The following is a 25,884-nucleotide window of genomic DNA, read 5'->3' on the forward strand; positions in this document are numbered from 1 at the left end:
GACTGTTAGTTCGTATATAATAAATGACATTTGTATAAATGAGCGCAAGAAGCGTTAGAAATGTTTTAAAAATTTTCTTTCTTTCATTTAATAAAGTCTGATATCTGAAAAATGTCAGTGTTTATGTATTAATTGATTGGATGTAAAACCTGCAATGTGGATATGATGCTGACATATTGAAAAAAACCTTAAAGATTTAATCAACAATTTTAACAAAGTAAGAGATAGTGTTTTAAAGTTCTCATTGAATAATACATGCGTGAAACAATAATGTACATGTTCTTTACTATAGATATATATATATATATTATATATATATAGATATATATATATTATATCTATATATATATCTATATATATATATATTATATATATATATAAATATATATATATATCTATAAATATATATATATATATATATATATAGAGAGAGAGCGAGAGAGAGCAGATAGAGTAGAGAGCGAGAGAGAGAGAGCGATGAGCAAGGAGAGAGAGCGAGAGAGAGAGAAGAGAGAGAGAGAGAGAGAGAGAGAGAGAAGAGGAGAGGAGGAGAGAGAGAAGAGAGAGAGATAGAGAGAGATACCTGTATGACAGACAACACGTAAATATGAATCATAACATGTATACTTTAGATAGACATAAGTATGCATATACAAGGATTTTATTTAATAATAAAACAAGATATATATAATAGTAGGTATATGAACACAACTCGGTAGTGTGAATGAGTGAATTTATTGATCGATTAATCACTTACAAGTTCTTCTCGTAAATTGTTTGCGTGATATATGTATTTTGCTATGTTTATCAGTTCACTTTTATTGTTTGTGGACATAAGGATTTTAAATTTTGTATCGTTGGCCATCTGCAATAGTATGGTTTTAAGTATTTTCTTCTTATGTGAGAGTATAAGGGACACGTTAGGATAAAATGATATTCGTTTTCAACTAAATGTGAATTACAGATTTTGCATTTTCTGTCTTCTCTGTTTTAAATTATAATAACGCCCTTGTTCAATTTCCAGTTTGTGTGAAGATAGTCTGAATCTACTTAATGCTATTCTTTATTTATTTTGTTTTATGATTTTTAGGTATGGTTCGAATTCAAAATTACTTTTGAATGTAATACGCGCTAAGCTTTCCAGATTGATTAATATTACTTTTCCAGTTCTGTTTGAATTGATCTAGTATCCTGAGTTTGATGGTATCTAGTGATGGTTTAGCAATGCTTTGATTATCCATAACTCCGCAAGGCCCATATGTTCCAACATTTCTTTATTTGTAATGCCCAGTTATTTTTATTGTAATTGACTCCATTTTCTGCGTCCATTTTTAGCATGAGATAAACCTTTTTTATTATGTTATTTTCCTGTAAGTTTATTTTTTTTATCCAGTATCGAAACATAATATTTTTTCTGTGCTCATTCATAGGGATTCTTCCAAGTTCGCCATACAGACCCATTAGATTAGTTGATGTTTTTACGCATAGTAATTTTCTTAAAAATTTCGAATGGATTTGTTCAATGTCTTTAGCTTTATGTTGACCCCATATTTCAGCTGAGTAATTTAAAATTGGACTTATTGAGACGTCAAATAATTTTATTTTTTCTTGTGTTTGAAATTCATACTGATTAAAAACGGAAAATAGTTTATGAATTGCCATTGACGCCTGCTCTGATATGCACTTTTGAGTTCTATTCCAGTTTCCGTTTTTGAAAAAATAAACTCCTAAATATTTAAGGATGAGGCTACTTCATGTTTTTCGCCATATAGGAAAATGTCAATATTTGCATGTCTTGTACTTTTTTCAAATATCATTATTTTTGTTTTTGTTGTATTTATCTTTAGTTTCCATGTGTTACAGTATACCTCGATATCGTTTAGCATGGATTGTAAAGCGGTGGGTGATATTGCGAATAGAACCTGATCATCCGCGTAAAGAATAAAAAATAATTTAAGTTCATTGACTGAAAATATATCGTTAATATTCGAGTTAATATTATCTAAAATATCGTTTACGAATACCATAACCAAAAAGGATGATCCACAGTCGCCCTGCTTTACTCATTGGTAAGAGTATATGATGTCCGATATCGTGTTATTATTTTTTATTGCTGATTTGACAATGGAATACTTCGCTTTAATAGCGTTAATCATTTTGGTGCTTATGTTATGTGAGACAAGTTTTTGCCATAAGAATGGAAGATTTATTTTATCATAGCATTTTTCATAATCTATGACTGCGCTGTACACTTTTTGTCCGCTGTGAATTAATTTTGAAAATGCAATCAGTAGTGCTTTTGCCTTTTTGATACCCAAACTGATTTTTTATTATTGTTTCATTCTGTTCTGTCCATATTGAGAGCCGATTGAAAAGAATTTGTGAATATATCTTAGCTAGTATATTATTTAGTGTTATTCCTCGGTAATTTTGTGCTACATTAATTAAACTCTCAAACACGAAAAACGGCGTTGGGTGGCAAACAAAAAATAAAATTATTTTAATTATTTTTGAAAAGGTCCCAACTGTAATTGAAGCAAGTAATGTTTTTTCCTTAGTCGAATGATTTTTATATTAATACAAACTTCGAGTCACCCTTTAACTTCTGAATTAATTACAATACATATAACTCTGCGTCCTGTCGAAAATTAACTCCAGACAGAAAGTCTCCAAGTACCTAGGCGATCATTTAAACATACACGGATTCTTAATGTTGCCATCAGATAACTACCACAAACAGCTCACGTAAAGGTTGATGACAATCACATTTGAAGGAAGCGGGAAAATGACAAGTTATATAACTATTAAATAACTAATGCACCGAAGCGTAATAGACAAAAACGCTTTCATCGAAATTACTTTTTTAAACAATAAAACAGTCAACCACATAGAATCATCCCTATAACACATTTACATACGTGCGTTAAAATAAATATGAGAATACCCGCAAAAATGTGCAATGTAAAGCCACACACATTGAAATGAACTACATATAACATAGTAAATTTAATTATAAAGAAGAAACACATTTTATCTTTGTCAATTAGAATATATCTGGTGGTTTCACGGTATAAATCCATCTTTTTGCGCTTTAAAACTTTAAAACTTAAAAACTAATCGCGTTTGTCGAAATGGACGTATACGTCTGGAAATCCTACTTTCGGTTTTAAAAGCGGTTCCGTTTGAAAAATAATAAATAATTTGCTAACTAGGCTATAGATTTAATTTTATCTATTACAATTAGAATATATCTGGTGGTAACAAGGTAGAAAACCGTTTTGCGCTTTAAACCTTAAACATATTCGCGTTTGTCGAAATATACGTATACGTATAGGAATCCTACTTTCGGTTTTAAAATATAAAAGAAAACTTTCTAACTAGGCTATAGATTTAATGACAATTTTGCACACTTTCAAATTGCATCTTTATTCATTGATTAATATGTATATCATTTCAAGGTGTGTGGCTTTAATGACACCGGCAACAATTGTGTGCGTTAATTTGTTAAGTTTTATTTTTCGCTGTTTTCAATAGTATTTCGGTCTTATCACATATTTCAGTTAATTAACCAACAATGTTCCGTTGCTAGTTGGTTTACCAGCTCAAGGTGCACATACTTTTGCGAGTATTTTTCAATTATAACTGACGTTTTTAGAATCGGAGGTTTATAATGTGAGACACGCCGTATAAAGTTGTGATAGAATCTTTTCGTGCCCCGGTTCCGCTACTATTCACCTTGAAGAAGGTTTAAATAAACAATAACTTGGAAATGGTCGTTTTAATTAATTTATTTTATGTTAAGGTATATACTAAATAATATCACAGTATTTACCACTGAAATATATATGTACTATGAGTACATTGAACTTGTCATCAGGAGAAAATTGATTACCTTGCCTAAGTTGGTGAGAAGGCCGTCTTAAACTTACATTATAAAATAAAGTTTACAATGTATATAAAAATATATAAACTTTATTTAGTTACAACTATATACTTTTAATAGTTACAAAATTAGACAATAGGCATAGTATTGTTGACATCAATATTATATATAAACACATAAACATAATTTTATATGTGAAAGAACATTTTTAAAGGAAGGAAATTCACATAACATACATGGAGGTAATATCACCCTGTTACAAAGTATTGAATAACCACACCGCGAACGAGCTACGCTGCTGGGCCGGTGATCCAACCGCGAACGAGCTACGCTGCTGGGCCGGTGATCCAACCGCGAACGAGTTACGTGGCTGGGCCGGTGATCTAACCGCGAACGAGTTACGTGGCTGGGCCGGTGATCTAACCGCGAACGAGTTACGTGGCTGGGCCGGTGATCTAACCGCGATCCTCGGTGTTGTAGTACAGTGCTCTGCCAGCCTATGTCGCCATTCCGGTTACATTGGCATTCCAATAATACATTTATATTGTTCTGTGATTTAGATTACGATGTATTTTAAAAGTAGGTTAATCAACTAAACATGTGTCTATAGAATTCGGATGCCAAGATTCCATTTTTGCCAACAAAAAAAATGAAACAAAAAAACTCAATTGAACATTTTTACAGGATGATAACAAATAAATAAATATACTTAACAAAGCATGATATTTTGGATATAAATGGTTATACAAAATCGCTTGATAATAAATTATTATAAAATAACGATAATACTTTCAATATTACATGTGACACGAGTCCAAACGTGCTTTATTTACTAAAAGGTCATGCCTCCGGTTTTTGTTGAACAAAAGAAATATCAGAATAAACTTAGGTATGCTATTCACATGCTTCGTTATTCGTAGAGTTTCATTACTAAATCAGTTATACTTTTCGAGCGATTCGCGACATTTTATTCGTAACCTTAAACATGTTCTCATGTTAAGCCATCACTTGATAATTCTAAATCATTCATTTAACCCAAACATTCGTAGACAATTGAATTCGCGATGTTATTGATCAAACTCACAATAGCGATCCCAAAAGTGTTTGATGATTGGTTTAAAGTATGACACGATAATGAATCATGATATTATCAAGCATACCTATTTTATATGTTAATGTAAAGTGCTGGAACATTTATTATATGCTTTCCGATGGTTTATAATGAAATATCAGTGAATTAAAACTGATATTTCACAGTTTCAAACAGTAAAAAATAGCAGTGAAAAATATCGATTCTTTTCATTCTTTTACCGGATTTTTAGATATATTTGGTTTTTTCATTGTGATCCCCTAAAAAATGCAATTTTACAAGGCGACTTCTCTAAAATGATGCTTATAAAAACAGATGGATTAGCTTCTTTAAAAAAAAAACTTTAATAACATAGCGGGGCGTCTGTCTGTCTGTCTGTCTGCTGTCTTTTGTCTGTCTGTCTGTCTGTCTGTCTGTCTGTCTGTCTGTCTGTCTGTCTGTCTGTCTGTCTGTCTGTCTGTCTGTCTGTCTGTCTGTCTGTCTGTCTGTCTGTCTGTCTGTCTGTCTGCTGTCTGCTGTCTGCTGTCTGTCTGTCTGTCTGTCTGTCTGTCTGTAAAAACCTTATACAAACACTCTACATTATTTTATTCTCGTTACATTGTTTTTAATGCTCTAGCAATGTGTGTTAACAGAAAGATTGACCTTTTTAAAAATATTATCAACTTAAACGTAGGACTATATGACTGTATTGGTTAGCAGTAGCATAGTAGCAATACAACGCAAAATATATCTTTCATAAATGTTCTCACTATCTATTATCTGTTATCGGGCAGCAATAAAACGAAACAAATATGTTTTTAAATAGTCACAATATTCCCGGGTATATAGGCTTTAATATATATATATATATATATATATATATATATATATATATATATATATATATATATATATATATATATATATATATATATATATATATATATATATATATATCGGCGTTTCGATTTACTGAGTAAGTGATTTCCACACGAATGAATATTACTGACAAACCGAATATATTACTGAATATTACTGTATATATACATATAGATATATATATATACAAGTTTGCATTTTATTTCCATGCGATTAAACGCCAAATCTGTCGACATATAGTCATTACAACATCTGTTGTAAGATGATATACGAAGTATCAATAAAGTCATGTTTAATACAACTGATAATTACTTCTGGCATTGCACATATGTTCAATCATCATTCTATTCATTCTAATAACTGTATGTAACATAGTTACGAAAAGTACGAGTACAATTTCACAGCTGACGCACTTTAAATTTTAAAAACAGCCTAACGTAACGGTGACGTAGCGCCGTACGTCATATTGTCCCCAAACATAGCCGTTGACGATGTAAAATACGAATATTGTACAACGTCTAGCAAAGCTGCGTGTAGCGCGAGTTGAATGAGTCAAACAACACTATTGAATTACTTCAACTTGATACACTTCTTATCCACGACATACACTTAAAGGGGCCTTTTCACGTTTTGGTAAATTTACAAAATTAACAAAAATGTTTCAGATTAGCAAATTTTCGTTGTAGTTATGGTATTTGTGAGGAGACAGTATTACCGAACATTTAGCATGCCTTAAAATATCCATTATATGCATCTTTTGAGGATTTAAAAAACTATAAATTTTTAAGTGTTGCAACGCGAAACGATGGAATAATTTGAAGAGTTCTGTTGCTGTTGTTATATTTTGTTATTTTTTGTGATTTTACGAGGATTTCTTGTAAAACGTATAAAATACATCAGCAATTGTATGAGCACGGATGGCCGAATCGTCTAAGCCTTAGACTTTTACTCTAGGGTTTAGTGGTTCGAGCCCGGCTGACGGTTACTTTTTTTCTTGCTTTAAGTTTAGTCTTATATTTTTTACTGGAGCTGTTTAGAGCTGTTTAGATCCCATGTTTACATTTATTAAGATAAAACATTAAATGACAATTCAATTTATGCAAAAATCTGTGAAAAGGTCCCTTTAATTAAAGTTAAAGCATTTCAAAGTGAAGCATGTTGCACACATTAAATTGTTTTCGGTTATAAAAAACAAACAAATTATATTTAAGTTAACGTATTAAAATGGTAAATTTATATCCATTTACTTGTTTAATGTTTAACAGATTTCTTATTCAGTGGGGTATTGTCTGATAAAATATATATTTTAAATATAAATAGATGTAAGAGATATGCGAAAAGAAAATAAAACCATTCGGAAACGTTTAAAAAATAATTAGAACACTAAAGCAATACAAATCTGTGTTCTTTATTTGAATTGTATTATATTTTTATTGAACTTGTTAAGTGGTCACAATACCGAACAGGTATGGTTTCCACCGGGGAAAGTGGTCACCATACCGAACAGGTGTGGTTTCCACCGGGGTAAGTGGTCACAATACCGAACAGGTGTGGTTTCCACCGGGGTAAGATGTCACCATTCCGAACAGGTGTGGTTTCCACCGGGGTAAGTGGTCACAATACCGAACAGGTGTGGTTTCCACCGGGGTAAGTGGTCACAATACCGAACAGGTGTGGTTTCCACCGGGGTAAGTGGTCACCATACCGAACAGGTGTGGTTTTCACCGGGGTAAATGGGCACCATACCAAACAGGCGTGGTTTCCACCGGGGTAAGTGGTCACAATACCGAACAGGTGTGGTTTCCACCGGGATAAATGGTCACCATACCAAACAGGTGTGATTTCCACCGGGGTAAGTGGTAACCATACCGAACAGGTGTGGTTTCCACCGGGCTAAGTGGTCACCATACCAAACAGGTGTGGTTTCCACCGGGGTAAACGGTCACCATACCTAACAGGTGTGGTTTCCACCGGGGTAAGTGGTCACCATACCGAACAGGTGTGGTTTCCACCGGGGTAAGTGGTCACCATACCGAACAGGTGTGGTTTCCACCTGGGTAAGTTGTCACCATACCGAACAGGTGTGGTTTCCTCCGGGGTATATGGTCACAATACCGGACAGGTGTGGAATCCATAGAGGTAAGTGATCGCCATACCAAACAGGTGTGGTTTCAACCTGGGTAAGTGGTCGCCATACCGAACAGGTGTGGTTTCCACCGAGGTAAGTGGTCGCCATACCGAATAGGTGTGGTTTCCATCGAGGTAACTGGTCGCCATATCGAACTGATGTGGATTCCATCGGGGTTAGTGGTCGCCATACCGAACAGGTGTGGTTTCCATCGAGGTAAGTGGTCGCCATACCGAACAGGTGTGGTTTCCACCGGGGTTAGTGGTCAACATACCAAACAGGTGTGGTTTCCACCGGGGTAAGTGGTCACCATACCAAACAGGTGTGGTTTCCATCGGGGTAAGTGGTCACCATACCAAACAGGTGTGGTTTCCACCGGGTACTACGGTTGTCCGCACAGCATTACAAACACACCAACTGTGACTGTCTTTCAGTTAAAATCAAATACATGTACATAAATAGGAACATTTTATTTCAACTTATACATTTTGAATTAAAATGTTGTGTTTTCTATATAACGCAATTCCGCATATATTTAACAATCGAACAAAGTTATTTAAAACATTAATCACAGTTTCTGCTGCTTAAAAATATGCCATGAGGTTCCGGTTAAGCAATCATGTTGTGTTCTTAGTCTTTACAGTCATGGACTTCAGTTTTAGCTTTACAGTAATGCAGAATGATATTGCAGGTCTGCTATGCTGTAACGATTATGCAAATATACGGTGTATATTATCCTTAACAGTTATACAGTGTGTGTTGACTAACGAACTAGTGCCCTTCTAATACATGTATTTACATTTTAATATATACTGTTTGATTCTATGTATGCATTTAATCAACACGGGCCACAATTTTAAACTATACCATTTTTAATTTTATTTAATGATGACATTTATGCAGTTTTGCATTCTTTTTATATATTTTTTCACAGTTATGCAAGGCGGTTTCGCTTTTTTGGAAGCGGGAGCTGTCAGAAGTAAAAATGTTACTAATATCCTCATGAAGAACGTCTTGGACTTATGTATGTATTCGTATTGAATAAAAGATGACCGTATATATTATGCAGTGTAGAGAACAATAGTAACATTCGAACGTATGCACATGCCAATAGTTATGCTCAGAAAAGAGTCAATTATTCGCAAGCAATTCACTTGATAGTTTATTGCTTATTGTCATGTTTTAACATTAAAAAATTTGCTAACTGTATGTCTTTTAATTATGGCATACGAAATATGTTTACTTCAATTCAGTAATTCTTCATTAAAGAAATTGCGTAAAAGTGTAAGGTTGGCCTCCTGTATGAACATACACTTTACTTGAAATTCATTGGCTTGTTCTGGATTACGAGATCTCTGAAATGTTGACTCAACATATGACAAGAATACTTCATATTTCAGTCATTTGTGGCGTGGCTTATTGGCTCTTCGGCTACGCCTTCGCATACGGAAAGGGGAACACATTCATCGGATATACGCATTTCGCATCTCACAACCTCCCCGTCACCGAATACGCTAATTTATTTTACCAATTTACTTTTGCTGCGACGGCGTCGACCATCATCTCCGGAGCGGTTGCTGAACGCTGTGACTTCATTGCATTCCTCATTTACAGCTTTGGAATCACATGTAGGTCTATTTGTATTGCCATGTCCAAGGTCAGACTAGCTTTTGAATCAAAGTAATGTCTGTTTGTATGGTACCGCCGAATATCAAGCTATCTGGAAACTCAGATTTGTCTGTTTGTGTGATCCTGCCGAAGGTAAAGCTAGCTTTGGAATCACAGTCATGTTCGTTTTTTTATGGTACAGTCTATGATCAAGCTAGCTTTTGAATCATAGGTATGTCGGTAGTGTAAGGTCCTGTCCAATGTCAAGCTAGCCTTTGAATCATATGTATGTCTTTTGTATGCCTGTCGAAGATCAAGCTAGCTTTTAAATCATATGCATGTCTGTTTTGTATGTTTCTGCCGAGATCAAGCTAGCTTGTGAATCACATGCATGTCTGTTTTGTGGGGTCCTGTCCAATGTCAATCTTTTAAGTATGGAAAATGTGGACAATGCCACCTATACGTGTATATGATTTAAAAAGATATTGTTTCAAAAATCATGTAATATGTTAGCTTCGAAAACAAATTCAAAATGTTCAAAAATATATCAAATAGCTAACAACACATACACAAAATAATGAGAAACTATGTCTGAACATTAACTGATGGAAATATTGATGGTTTCTGATAAGTCGCGTTTTGAGAAAACTGGGCATAATGCATATCGGTAAAGTGTCGTCCCAGATTAGCCTGTGCAATCCTCATAACACGACTCATATTTATAAATATTACATTATTGACTTAAGAAGAGCTTCCTCTTGAAGATAACCCGTAAAAAAATGTAGTGTTCTTATAATTTACCTGTCTCCCAATCACAAATGCTTCGGGCTATTAAACTCTTATTCATTATTACAATCCCCAGGCGCTTGGACATGATCTTGCGTTCAAATGACTGTTTCAAAGCAAAGCCAAAAGCAAAAAAAAATAAATACATACATTGCTTATTGTCTATGTAAATTGATATTTTTGCAAAATAGATGCACTACCGGTATATCTCAAAATACCAGTATACAACAATTTAATAATAACTGTGCTTTAGCTCTATCAACTTTTTGTAAAAATAAATCAAGTTAAATTTGTTTTACTCGCAGGATTTGAAAATGTTAGATAACACAATTGCTCTTAAAAATAAGTTAATATAGGTCTGAAGCATATAGTCTGTTTCCTTTACTGGCGGTTAGAGTTTTAAGCAACCTTGCTCAGCATTATTTATAACGCTACACACCATATTTTCAACGTTCATTAACATGTTTACAGCGTTCATATATCCGGTGGTGACCCATTGGGTGTGGGCCGGGGGCTTCTTGTCCGCCGGTATGGACTACGGTGGCAGCATAGGCGTTGTGGGATTCAGGGTAACAATCTAGACTGATTTGGATTATATTATTTAGTACTTACAGCATGTAACTGCCGGCGTCCTTCGTTTGCCAGCCCCATGCAGAATGTTTTCAAAATTAAATCGTCCAATAATATATAGACTGCTTTAAAGCATACGTTATAACTGGCGGCAAACTTATGTTATGTTAATGCCCGTGTCCGTTTCTTGTAAGCATTATCCAGGAAGCGATTACAATAAGAATTTCGAAAATGGAAATAAACATGCATGTTTTCATTTTAGTGATAATGTTTAAGTGTGTTCAATGGTTTTGTGATATTAGTCGGGGAGTGGGGGCTATTACTCTTTAAGCACAATAAAATAAGTCTGTCTTGTATGAGGCTAGAGATGATGAATTTTTATTTGTTACAATTTGTAGTTTTTGACGTGTACCAGTTATCATTTATAAGTAGCTTACCAATAATTTACGATGTTCACCTAATGAATGCTTATTTCTTAAGCAAAATACCATTTTACATGCATCATTATTGCTATGATTCTTCGCTACTTACGCAGGACTTTGCTGGAAGTGGTGTTGTTCACCTGCTTGGAGGCACGGCAGCGTTCGTGGGAGCCTCCATAATTGGTCCTCGTCTGGGCCGCTTCGACAAGGAAACAAAAACGGTGTTGACTATCAGAGGGCATTCTGTTCCGGTAATGCATGACCTGCATATTAGTACTACATATAATTATTACTACATAGTCAGTGCATATTCAAGAAAGTTAAGTGGCTTTAAAGCATTCACATATAAAATAGTCAAACGGCATTTGCTTCGAGATCGTCTCAGTGTGTATCACAATATAGTTTGCAAAGGAACCACTAGACACTTAAATGTCGCTTTGCTTCCAGAAGGATTAACATGTTTGTATTTTATTTGTATTTCTCATCTGGTAAGCGTCTTGTTCTTATTTCGGATAATGTTCCATCAGATCGCGGCTCTCGGGGGCTTCATCCTGTTTTTCGGTTTCCTGGCGTTCAACGGCGGCTCCCAGCTTTCTATCACTAAACCGGGTGACGGCGCCGCCATCAGCATCGCCGTGGTCAATACTGTCATTTCCGGCTCCTTTGCTGCCTGCTCCTCTATGTTTGTCAACAGGTTGCCGAAGGTCGGAAACAAGAGGTGGAGCCTTCTCATAATAATTAATGGCGCGTTGTGCGGCATGGTAGGTTCTGTCTACGTATTCAGAGCGTTTTCAGAGAAAATTACGAAATTAATCAGATCGATATTAAAGACAATATTGAAATTAATATGAGCGTTATTAAAAACAATTGTGAAATCTACCACAGCGTTTTATATAGAAAATTGTGGAATAAATCATAACGTTATTTTGAAATTAATTTGAGCGTTATTCAAGAAAAATGTGAAATTAAGAGAGCGTTATTCGATACAATAAAAAAATTTCTAAAAGCGTTATTCAAGACAATGATGCAATTATCAGAGCGTTATTAGATACAAATTTGCAATAAAGTAGGACGTTATTCAAGAAAATTTCGAAATTGACAAGAGCGTTATTCAAGACAAATTTGACGCAAGTCAGAGAGCTATTCGATGCAATTTTGAAATACATGACATCTTTATTCAAGACAAATGTAAACTTTATCAGAGAGTTATTCAAGACAAATTTTTATTTAAGACACATGTGAAATTAATAACAGCATTTCTCAAGACAAATCTGACATTAATCCGAGCGCTATTCAAGGTAATAAAGATTTTAATTAGAGCGCTATTCAAGGTAATAAAGATTTTAATTAGAGCGCTATTCAAGGTAATAAAGATTTTAATTAGAGCGCTATTCAATATATTTGGAGAATTAATCATTATTATTATTGCGATTATTATTATGATTTAAAAGAAATCATGTACCTTATATTTGACTCAAGGTCGGAGTAGTTTTGGGAAAACAACAAGACTTTCATGACAGAAAGAAATGAATTTTGTCCTTATAATTATAATTATGTTTTAATTTGTTATCACACATTTCATATCTTATTGTTTTCTTTTCAAAAAATGTAAGAAACAGTATCTCCTTTTTACTTAATGTATGTTTATGCATAAACGTATTATTGATGGTAAAAAAACATATTCGCATAACATCTTACGATACGATATCAGGTGGCTGTTTGTTCCGGATGTAACCTCTATTACCCCTGGGGGGCGGCCGCTATAGGCACCATCGCCGGGATCGTGTTCCACTTTTATTCGTGGCTCGTACGATGGATGCTCGTCGACGACCCACTGGACGCAGTGGCAGGTAGGAGGGCTCTTGTCGTTTATTTTAAAAGCAAGACACAAATATTTTACTGATACGAGTAGCCAAATCAACTACGGTTATTGTTTGGGAAAGTATATGTGTGTATTATTTTCTTTACTTTCTCGCAAACCGTTATGAAGACTTATCTCTTGAGAACTAATTAACACTATGCTGTTGAAATGTTATTACAAGGATAATCAAATCAAATATATTTGCATTTTAATTTTACCCACGGTAAGCTTTAAACAACGTTTTTCATGTTTTTAATGTGTTTGTCCATATAACACAAGATGGCAGTGTCATATCTTTTTCCATTATAAGTTTGAATAACATGGTAAATAGTTATTAAAGTAATTAACCTGTGTGTATTTTTACATTGAAGATTGTCTACATGTTAAGCTTATTTTGTTGTTTAACCAAAACTTTGCGGCAAAATTTCCTTATGAATGGTCTGTATGGTTAGCCGCGTCAGCGTGTAACACAATTTAATCATCTTCGACGACTTCACTTCACTTTTTTTTTCGTCCTTTGTTTGTTATACATTGCTCTTCATTGCAGTACATTTCGGAGGCGGTTCGTGGGGAGTGATGGCCCTAGCGTTTTTCAATAATCAAGACGGCATTTTGTTTAACTGGGACCAGAAATCGGGCATGGTATGTATCATGCTTAACACGTCAGTTTAATACAGTGATTTAAGATGCCCATTGTTTCTGTTTAATCCCAACTCGAGCGTATAAATATATAACGCCTGTATATTAGTATGTACAGAACAGACGTTTGACAATTATGAAAGAAAAACGTTACACATATTTAATCTGATTGCGTATAAATCATGGGGTGAATTGGTTGGTGTTGATTACCAAATCGTTAAACCAGTTGCCAGATAAGTAGTAAAACTATTTATGAGATCTTTCTGATTAAATATGATTAATAGAGCAATTTGGAACATACGTACTTCGATGCGTGTAATTTGCTTTGCGTTCTTTGTCGCTTTTCCTTCTACGCAATATTAAATTGTTTTAGGTGTTTTGCTGGCAACTTGCGGGACTCGCCACGATTTGCGCGTGGTCCGCAATTACAATGGGGATAATCTTCGGAACACTTCGGCTCCTTAAAATACTGAGAGTACCGCGAGATGTAGAATTACGAGGTACACACAATGTATTAATGTTTCTGTTAGGTTTGAAGTAACTTTACCTTGATTCTGTCAAACGTGCATAATGAGGAAATATCATGGAAGTAATAAGGTACGCAAACGTTGAACCAATGAACAAAATGGCCTGACGATTTATACAGATTGTGATAAAAACACATTTTAGGCAATGTACCCAACACTCTGTCACACAATTCGCATATTATCGCATCATAATATAGAAACAAATAGGTAGACGATAGTTGAATCAATTGATACGAAACATATAGATTCTCCAAAATAAAAACCCATACCATAGAACGGTGCATTCTACATGAATTAATATCATAAACAGTTATGGGGTATAGAAACTATTGCATCCAGATGGAAGTGATATATGCTTTACTAGTCGAGGGATGAATATTGGCAAACTTATGTCATTTATTTAAGAATGTCGAACAAACATGCTGTTTTTTTATAAGAAAACAATAGGCGAATGCTTTATATACAACGCAAATCATTATTTAGTTGTTAAACAGGTATGAATATTTTCATACCGCATAGTCGATTAAACGTTTTAAAAAAACAAACAATAGTGTGACCTTCTTTTCCCCAACTCACGATATATATATATATATATATATATATATATATATATATATATATATATATACAATTATAATCCGATCGACATACATTTATTTCATCGTGATTGCTCACTAAGCATTGATTGGTATGTGAGAATTCAACATGTATCAGTCACGTGACAGTTTCATGACGTATTTGCTGCCACAGGTCTGGACATCCCCAAGCACGCCGAACCCGCATATCCGGTGGAGGCATATGGTCATGGGCACGTCGAGAAACTCATGCAGATTCTGGACACTTCCGGTCCGTTCATTGTGACGCAAGGTAAGCGTGCGTGATTGTAATTTCCTCTTTCTTCCCTCGAAGTAACGTTAATATATAACCTTGCATACGTATGTCCGTCTGATCCTTTTAATTTGTACATAATGTATGTACGTGTGAATATACGTGCCACCCCTTTTTACAAATGTTAACATTTATCTGTCCGTTAGTTTGATTGTCCGAGCCTTAGAAACCACCCTTAAGTGACCTCTTTAACGAACAATTTACGTACGAATTTTATGTTACTTAACCTTTTCTTTATTCACTTTTTACGTTTTTAGATACATTTGTTTGCTTATTACCTATACAAGTCCTTCAAATATATAAGTGTATGCATTCGTTAGCACATTCTTAAGTATGTCAGTAAATCATACTTTATGTCCAAGCTCTTTCTCCCAAACTCGAAGGCATTTTAACGAGCGCCTTATTGCTATAGAAGTATTGACTTAAAAAAAGATGCATATTTAGTTGGGTCATTGAATCAACGATGCAAACTAAGCTGACTGAACGATGAAACAAACACACACACACGTACACATGCACGCAAAACATTCATATGCTTTCATGTATATAATTGCTGTCAAACATGTTAAAGAGCGCATATATTTAGGCTGAGATTTTGTCCTCCGTTATATTTAATTTTAAATGTATTCCTATTTATTTATTCTATTTTTTAAAAGCAATCGACGATCGAAAAACCAAAGGGATCAGAATTTACACACTTACAACAATGTGTATATTGTGTTACAATAGGTTTACTGCAAAAGTTCGACCTTTTTGTGATAAGCTTTATTGTATTGTTAACGTCGTTAAGAACATATTAAGTTGTTATAATCGCATTGATATGCGAAGCTCTTAATTAATCAAGGGGTAGCTTATAAATGAAATCGAAGACATTTGTTTTGTCATACTGAACGTTAAAATGTATAACACTTGTGTTCATCTTTATTTTTTCAGTCTATGAACGACAGGGGAAAAATGGTAAGTAATGTAAAACGTAGCTAATAAAATGAACATATATTTTATAAAATAAAAATTCGAACGATAACGTAATCGAACTCCAGGTAATATCACTGGAAGCTTAACCACTGTGTCAATCCCTCTGCGTCTCCTGATTCTTGATTCCATAATATGAAATATTTCAATGAATTACGATTGACTAAACTGACTTCTCAATGTAACAGAACTTCTGTTTTTCGATAAACGTACAATACTTATTGATCCGAAATAAGCCACGCATATCCTACTTACGATGTTTTTTGTCATAAGCGTTACTGTCCGAATCTTTCCTCATATCGAATGCATCGAAAAAAACGCGTTACGAACACTTTGATATATTACCGTTTTCAAATGAGTATTATTCATAAATGAGTCCATTAAAAAAGTTCTTTAGTCATGAGTGATATTTCGCTTGTTTAAACATATTGTTTACAAAAAATCAATGCTAAGAATTTTTTATTCGCCATTTTAACAACTGTGAACAATTTCCTATTAGCCATAGAAAGGTTATTGTATATACTGGCTTCTTGATGTCCTTATCAGACTTGAGCATATTCTGACATCATGAGCAACGGCAAATAATTTTACTAGATCATATCAGTCAATCTATTGTCTGATTTCCAGGAAATGTCAATTACGGGTTCAACCACATTAGCGACAAAGGCCTCTATGAGAGCCCGGAAGTAAAGCGTCATGTGCATCAGATGAAGCAGCCCGGGGGCGGTTCTGCGGAGAGGATCCAGCGCTCCACTTCCGATTCGGACACATCTGACTTCTCTGTAGACGAAGTCGTTAAAATGTAGGGGAGTGTAGTGGTTCGTTTACTCGTCATCCGCAGATTGAACTTTGACAAAGCCTTCGTCTGTGTTGGGTGTTTAGCAGTCTGATGCGCGTTTTATGATGATGATGTCGCTAAACTATTCAAACATTGGGCTTAACAAAGCAAATAAAAGCGTTTATCGACTATATTGTTCGATGTTGTATCTTAGTATGCATGGTAAACCCATCTAGATTCTGTATTGTAAATTCTACCTACACCGTTTCTTTAATATATAAGCTACGCTCTGTGAAAAGGGGGTTTAATTCGTGTGCGTAAAGCGTCGTCCTAGATTAGCCTGTGTAGTCCGCACAAGCTAATCACGGACAACTCTTTCCGCATGAACTTGATTTTTGCTAAGAGTAGACTGTTATGAAACGAAAAATATCATTAAAGCGGAAAGTATTGTCCCTGATAAGTATTTACGGATTGCGCAAGCTAATCTGGGACGACACTGTACGAACATGCATTAAACCGCAAACTAATCTGGGACGACACTGTACGAACATGCATTAAACCGCAAGCTAATCTGGGACGACACTGTACGAACATGCATTAAACCGCAAGCTAATCTGGGACGACACTGTTCAAACATGCATTAAACCGCAAGCTAATCTGGGACGACACTGTTCGAACATACATTAAACCGCAAGCTAATCTGGGACGACACTGTTCGAACATGCATTAAACCGCAAGCTAATCTGGGACGACATTGAACGAACATGCATTAAACCGCAAGCTAATCTGGGACGACATTGTACGAACATGCATTAAACCGCAAGCTAATCTGGGACGACATTGTACGAACATGCATTAAACCGCAAGCTAATCTGGGACGACACTGTACGAACATGCATTAAACCGCAAGCTAATCTGGGACGACATTGTACGAACATGCATTAAACCGCTTTTCACATAGCGTGGCTCATATGCAGTTTTCACAATCCAGGGTTTCATATACCCGCACGTTTATATCCAGGGTTTCATATATCCGTACGTTTATATCCAGGGTTTCATATATCCGCACGTTTATATCCAGGGTTTCATATATCCGCACGCTTATTTTTATTATTATTTTTTTTTATTTTTATTTTTATTCACGTAAAGACATACAAGGTATACATGTATATGATCATAAAAACAAAGTGAAACCATGTTGCAGCAATAATGTTCAAACATGTTATACAAGATATGCTAATATATACTTTTTTGACCTTTTGGTTTTCCTTTTTATTAAAAAAAGCTTAATATGTATTGTTTTCTTTGGTCGTTGTGATTTTTAGGAAAGAAAAACAACAGAATAGTTATAAATAAGGATGAGTAGCATAAAAAAGGTAGAAAGCATACTGGACTTGTTTATGAAAGTTTAATGTGTTTCCATTTTTGTTATAATATATGAAGACAGAAGAGTATCATTGTTTAGGGCTTTTTCCTTTTCAATTTGAATCTTTAGTTTTAAATAATTGATAAAACAATTCATTGTATGTTTTTGTTTTCTGTAGTTCATGCTAAAATATAAAATATTTCATTAATATAATTATGTAATTCACAGCGTTATTAACCTCTTGTATTTTGAAGGTATTTACACGTAAACTGATGTCTAAGAGAGATTGTTTAAAGGGATCTTTTCACGCTTTGGTAAATTGACAAAATTGAAAAAAGTTGTTTCAGATTCGCAAATTTTCGCTTTAGTTATGATATTTGTGAGGAAACAGTAATACTGAACATTTACCATGGTCTAATATAGCCATTATATGCATCTTTTGACGATTTTAAAACCTAAAAATTATAAAGCGTTGCAACGCGAAACGATTGAATAATATGGAGAGTTCTGTTTTTGTCGTTAAATTTGGTAAAAATACGAAGATTGCTTATATAATGTATACAATACTCAAGTATGTGGACTCGGCGGAATTGCTTAGTAGGCTAAAGCGTTTTTACTTCAGGACTCTGGCAGGACTCCAGGGGTCACTGGTTCGAAACTGTTTCCTTTTTTAAATTTTATTCTTGATTTTTTACAAGAGCTTTTACGATCCAATGTTTACATTTATCGATATAAAGCATTTAATGAATAAGTTAAAAAATGCCAAAATCTGTGAAAAAGGCCCCTTAAACATTGAATTGTTTCTCTAGAAAGGTTGTCAATTGATTCCATAGAGATTTAAAATGTTTACACTCCCAGAAATGGTGTTCTATTGTTTCAATATGTTCACTACACATATCACATAGATTTGTGTTGGATAGGTTGCACGTTTATACTGGCATTTCCTTATTACTGAGTTCATCGTGTCTTTATTTGAAGTTTTGTATTCGTTAGTGTTTAAGTCTATCCTATTCCTATTGATAAAACGGATAATTCATTATGTCTTTTGTTTCACTAACCCCATTATGCTGTTTGCTCTAACAGAAAATAGTTTCAAAGATATGCATTAACATATTATACAAAACATAGTCTTATTTATTTACTATATATTAGGTCATAATATTATGTTTCTGCTGTCCCAGCCAAATTCAACAGCATTAATTCCGGACACAAATCTCCGGATAAACTGATTATTTTATCTCGAATGACTTATTACAGGTTGATTCGCGCACTGCAAAAACCTCCGCTTTCAACCCAAACAAATTTTGGTCAGTTATGTCTCTGATGGGCAGCGATTCTTTAATGAGACTACTGGCAAAATTACTTGCTGCTCACAGATAATATGTCTTTCATGAGACTACTGGCAAAATTACTTGCTGCTCACTGATAATATGTCTTTCATGAGACTACTGGCAAAATTACTTGCTGCTCACTGATAATATGTCTTTCATGAGACTACTGGCAACATTACTTGCTGCTCACTGATAATATGTCTTTCATGAGACTACTGGCAAAATTACTTGCTGCTCACAGATAATATGTCTTTCATGAGACTACTGGCAAAATTACTTGCTGCTCACAGATAATATGTCTTTCATGAGACTACTGGCAAAATTACTTGCTGCTCACTGATAATATGTCTTTCATGAGACTACTGGCAACATTACTTGCTGCTCACTGATAATATGTCTTTCATGAGACTACTTGCAAAATTACTTGCTGCTCACAGATAATATGTCTTTCATGAGACTACTGGCAAAATTACTTGCTGCTCACAGATAATATGTCTTTCATGAGACTACTGGCAAAATTACTTGCTGTCCACTGATAATATGTCTTTCATGAGACTACTGGCAAAATTACTTGCTGCTCACTGATAATATGTCTTTCATGAGACTACTGGCAAAATTACTTGCTGCTCACTGATAATATGTCTTTCATGAGACTACTGGCAAAATTACTTGCTGCTCACTGATAATATGTCTTTCATGAGACTACTGGCAAAATTACTTGCTGCTCACAGATAATATGTCTTTCATGAGACTACTGGCAAAATTACTTGCTGCTCACTGATAATATGTCTTTCATGAGACTACTGGCAAAATTACTTGCTGTCCACTGATAATATGTCTTTCATGAGACTACTGGCAAAATTACTTGCTGCTCACTGATAATATGTCTTTCATGAGACTACTGGCAAAATTACTTGCTGCTCACTGATAATATGTCTTTCATGAGACTACTGGCAAAATTACTTGCTGCTCACTGATAATATGTCTTTCATGAGACTACTGGCAAAATTACTTGCTGCTCACTGATAATATGTCTTTCATGAGACTACTGGCAAAATTACTTGCTGCTCACAGATAATATGTCTTTCATGAGACTACTGGCAAAATTACTTGCTGCTCACTGATGATATGTCTTTCATGAGACTACTGGCAACATTACTTGCTGCTCACTGATAATATGTCTTTCATGAGACTACTGGCAAAATTACTTGCTGCTCACAGATAATATGTCTTTCATGAGACTACTGGCAAAATTACTTGCTGCTCACAGATAATATGTCTTTCATGAGACTACTGGCAAAATTACTTGCTGCTCACAGATAATATGTCTTTCATGAGACTACTGGCAAAATTACTTGCTGCTCACAGATAATATGTCTTTCATGAGACTACTGGCAAAATAACTTGCTGCTCACTGATAATATGTCTTTCATGAGACTACTGGCAAAATAGCTTGCTGCTCACTGATAATATGTCTTTCATGAGACTACTGGCAAAATTACTTGCTGCTCACTGATAATATGTCTTTCATGAGACTTCTGGCAAAATTACTTGCTGTGGTGTATTGGATATGGTGTCCGCCTAGCGACCGGGAGGTCATGGGTTCGATCCCCACCGTGGGAGCGTTCTTTAGATCTTCCCCAAAGACACCAAGTACTGGTTCTAGGCCCAGGAAACGGACTCGAGAGTGTTTATATAAGCCTTAGGCTTTCGATGCAATCGAGCTAAAATAAATAGGTTTAAACTAAAATTACTTGCTGCTCACTGATAATATGTCTTTCATGAGACTACTGGCAACATTACTTGCTGCTCACTGATAATATGTCTTTCATGAGACTACTGGCAAAATAACTTGCTGTCCACTGATAATATGTCTTTCAGGAGACTACTGGCAAAATTACTTGCTGCTCACTGATAATATGTCTTTCATGAGACTACTGGCAAAATTACTTGCTGTCCACTGATAATATGTCTTTCATGAGACTACTGGCAAAATTACTTGCTGCTCACTGATAATATGTCTTTCATGAGACTACTGGCAAAATTACTTGCTGCTCACTGACAATATGTCTTTTATGAGACTACTGGCAAAATTACTTGCTGCTCACTGATAATATGTCTTTCATGAGACTACTGGCACAATTACTTGCTGCTCACAGATAATATGTCTTTCATGAGACTACTGGCAAAATAACTTGCTGCTCACTGATAATACGAACAGAATTTTTTATTTTTTATTTTGACTTAAGCATAACAAGCTTATCGTCATATACAAATACATGATAATGTTACAGACATGCGTGCTGAATATAAATAATAACATTGTATAAATTACATTCATCAATTCATAAATCACTCATCACTGGAGAGTGAGAGTGCTCTAATTGCAAGTTATAATGTGACATGGAATACATATAAAAACATAACCACATTTGATACATCCATGGTTAACAAACAACGTGTACCTAGCAAAGTACACTCAATTGTTAGTATAAGCTATAGTTCTTCTTAACAATCATGTGATAATAAACAAAGTGTTATCTCTTTTTTTGAAACATGATATACAATAGATGGCTAACTTTCTAAGTGTCGTTTTCTTACTACTATTAAGGAGTTTAATAAATTTGAACATACTAGGTCGCTTGTAATAGAATTCTGGGATATATTTGATTCTTTCTTCTAGGTATAACGGACATATTAGTATGAAATGGTACTCATCTTCGATATCGTTACAGCTACACAAGGGGCATATTCTTTCGTTCCTGTCAATATTATGATGTCTGCCTGTTTCAATTAACAATTTATGAGATGAGAGACGCATTTTGGCAATAATCCTTCTATGTTTTTTGTTTTCAATTAAATCTAAATATGATGACCTTTCGAATGTAGGTTTCAATTCTTTATACAAATATAACGATGTTGACGAATCAATGTTAGTCCTCCATTCAGCTACATATTGATCTCGCAATCTTATTTTTAATAAAGGGTTGAATTTGTCGATATTAATAGATTCTGGGAATAACCATACATCTCCAAATCCTGAATGGTTAAGTATATCGCGAACTTTTGATGACCAATTCACTGTATTATTTCTTTGAACAATTTCCGATCTTTGCATATTTATAACAGTGTGTAAAATACAGTTACTTTGTTTTGTTTGATAATATTTCTTTCATGAGACTACTGGCAAAATAACTTGCTGCTCACTGATAATATGTCTTTCATGAGACTACTGGCAAAATTACTTGCTGCTCACTGATAATATGTCTTTCATGAGACTACTGGCAAAATTACTTGCTGCTCACTGATAATATGTCTTTCATGAGACTACTGGCAAAATTACTTGCTGCTCACTGATAATATGTCTTTCATGAGACTACTGGCAAAATTACTTGCTGTCCACTGATAATATGTCTTTCATGAGACTACTGGCAAAATTACTTGCTGCTCACTGATAATATGTCTTTCATGAGACTACTGGCAAAATTACTTGCTGTCCACTGATAATATGTCTTTCATGAGACTACTGGCAAAATTACTTGCTGCTCACTGATAATATGTCTTTCATGAGACTACTGGCAAAATTACTTGCTGCTCACTGATAATATGTCTTTCATGAGACTACTGGCAAAATTGCTTGCTGCTCACTGATAATATGTCTTTCATGAGACTACTGGCAAAATTACTTGCTGCTCACAGATAATATGTCTTTCATGAGACTACTGGCAAAATTACTTGCTGCTCACTGATAATATGTCTTTCATGAGACTACTGGCAAAATTACTTGCTGTCCACTGATAATATGTCTTTCATGAGACTACTGGCAAAATTACTTGCTGCTCACTGATAATATGTCTTTCATGAGACTACTGGCAAAATTACTTGCTGCTCACTGATAATATGTCTTTCATGAGACTACTGGCAAAATTACTTGCTGCTCACTGATAATATGTCTTTCATGAGACTACTGGCAAAATTACTTGCTGCTCACTGATAATATGTCTTTCATGAGACTACTGGCAAAATTACTTGCTGCTCACTGATAATATGTCTTTCATGAGACTACTGGCAAAATTACTTGCTGCTCGCGGATATTATGTATTTCATGAGACTACTGGCAAAATTACTTGCTGCTCACTGATAATATGTCTTGTGAACCACTGAATCACCTTGATAATTATAAAGTAATATCAGAATCTATTGCGTCGAATTACTTTATAATTACACATTTGGAGCATAAAGTTCTTACAACATTTCCATATGATGTTCGAGCATTGGCAGTGGTATGACTGCTGCTTTGTAATTAATAATTAATGATCACGGCTGTTATGCGCGATATATTTTGTTTTTTATAATGAAGGCGTTGTAAGTGTTGTTCCCAATGGCGTCTTTGCTTGTGTAAACAACCACCTGTCTACATACTTAGTATATAAGTTGTGCGAGAGCATCAAATGAGCCCAACGGCCTCAGCTCAAAGACCAAACGTAGCCGAATAAATGGGAGGTGCTTATGCCATAACAGGTGCAATTCTTGGTCAATAAGTTGTTGATGTGGAAGCTCTGCACAGTTCCCGCTCCCTTATAAATCCTCATGTGGTGAAAATATTTTTATGAACAGAACAAAACAGTGTGATAGCACAGGGGTTTTTCTGCTACGTAAAAAAAGCCGTAAAACGGAACCGATCCCAAACCGTAATTATAAATTATTTTTTTTTAGGAAGAAGTGTTTTATGTCTTTAGCTTATAAGACTCTATATCTCAATTTAATTTTAAACACCCTACACAATATATTACTAGCATTTATATGAGTTTTTCCACAATGACTAGGAAAAGACCTGTTGTTTATTATTTGTTAATAAAAAAATCCACTTTGGTCTCATTTTTGTCGGTAAAAAAAATCCCCTTGATATAAGACGCATATTTGGCACGGTCCAGCTTTCTTAGCTATCTAATAGGTCTGCCAATGATAAGATTTCGTTCATAGCCACTCAGCGCCCATGGACAACAAGTGCCAATTCGCCATCATGCAAAACACAAGGGCGGTACAAATAACGACGAGTTAGCACTCTATTAGATGCATCGAAGTGCATGAGAGAACCAAGAATGGGAAACCACTTCCGCGTAAACAAGCAGGTATGTCAATAAAGAGCCTTCGTAATCAAATAAACAAATGCAAAAAGGGCATGAATGGGGACCTAAGCTTGACAGCCCAGACTACATTCAGTATTGGCCTTTGATGTGGTCCAAGAAAATTGGGCGTTTTCTTCAGTTTATCAAAAGCATGCTTTAAATAAAAAAAGTTTTCTGAGGCACATAATAGATGCTACCGCACAGATGATACAGAACGCTTCTTTAAACAGTATTAAATATGAACGACCAATCATTTTGCATTCATCAACAAATATGGATTGGACCAATGCTTTCAAATATTAATATCTCAAATAAGTGAAATTAGTAAATTACATAGCAACCTATATTTTTATCAGAACATTCACCCCATTCAATTGATTATTTAGAGTCATAAAGTAGTTAGTATTCATACAATTTTCACATGGGAACGCTGGGTAAAAAGCTTTTAAGATTATCGATAGTTAGTGTATAGTAAATGGTGCATTTAAAGCAGTTAAAATGTCATAGTTAATGTTTCGTATTGATAAAACTGATTTCATAACACGGTCGTAAAACTTCCGCTTGACAGCCTTAGTTACGGTCTACAACCTTTTTATGATGTTGACGACGAACGTTGTGCTAGTTAAAAGATGTTGTTAGTCTGACACCTGTTGTCTATACAGTAGGGGAATGGGAACAATGACGAGACAAGTATTATTAAAATAACCACCATATTAGTATTAAAAAAGTGACGTTTTACTCTTTGTTCCTGCGTTTTATACTCTTTTTACCACGTCCAAAATAATTAATTTGCAAACGAAACAACTTGTACCCAGTGTCAGTGATGAAATACACAAAGATATAAAATAAAACAAAAATATACAATTAAATTTCGGACAAATATATTCATAATTATCTAATTCGATTCATGTATGTGTATTATAAAGAAGACAAACACCATTTGTTTCAACAACAGCCAGGATCTTTATTTCCAGGATCCAGAAAAAAAAGACAACATTGATTGCTCAAGCAATTTGCTTCAACATTTCCTACAAAAGTTATTTTACTA

At 34.7% G+C, this 25,884-nt stretch overlaps 1 protein-coding gene across 1 annotated transcript; it reads left to right on the forward strand.

Moving 5' to 3' along the window:
* The first annotated feature begins 8,895 nt into the window (after window positions 1–8,895).
* Window positions 8,896–17,199, forward strand: LOC127866417 (putative ammonium transporter 1). Its single transcript, XM_052406926.1, has 11 exons — window positions 8,896–8,983; window positions 9,360–9,587; window positions 10,825–10,922; window positions 11,459–11,596; window positions 11,873–12,106; window positions 13,057–13,195; window positions 13,754–13,848; window positions 14,219–14,345; window positions 15,123–15,239; window positions 16,194–16,217; window positions 16,860–17,199. Exons 1-11 carry the CDS (start codon window positions 8,896–8,898, stop codon window positions 17,036–17,038), a joined length of 1,467 nt encoding a protein of 488 aa, XP_052262886.1. The 3' UTR covers window positions 17,039–17,199.
* The last annotated feature ends 8,685 nt before the right edge of the window (window positions 17,200–25,884 follow it).

This window comes from Dreissena polymorpha, chromosome 1, assembly GCF_020536995.1.
Source record: "Dreissena polymorpha isolate Duluth1 chromosome 1, UMN_Dpol_1.0, whole genome shotgun sequence".
In the NCBI taxonomy this organism is placed as follows: Eukaryota; Metazoa; Mollusca; class Bivalvia; order Myida; family Dreissenidae; genus Dreissena; species Dreissena polymorpha.

What these genes read in the sequence shown, in the direction of transcription:
- LOC127866417 (XM_052406926.1), top strand. Translation starts at nt 8,896, where the DNA reads ATGCAAGGCGGTTTCGCTTTTTTGGAAGCGGGAGCTGTCAGAAGTAAA. An exon ending in GAAGAACGTCTTGGACTTAT is followed by an intron (nt 8,984 to 9,359) that starts GTATGTATTCGT and finishes TTCATATTTCAG; the next exon opens with TCATTTGTGGCGTGGCTTAT. An exon ending in GCGAGATGTAGAATTACGAG is followed by an intron (nt 14,346 to 15,122) that starts GTACACACAATG and finishes TTGCTGCCACAG; the next exon opens with GTCTGGACATCCCCAAGCAC.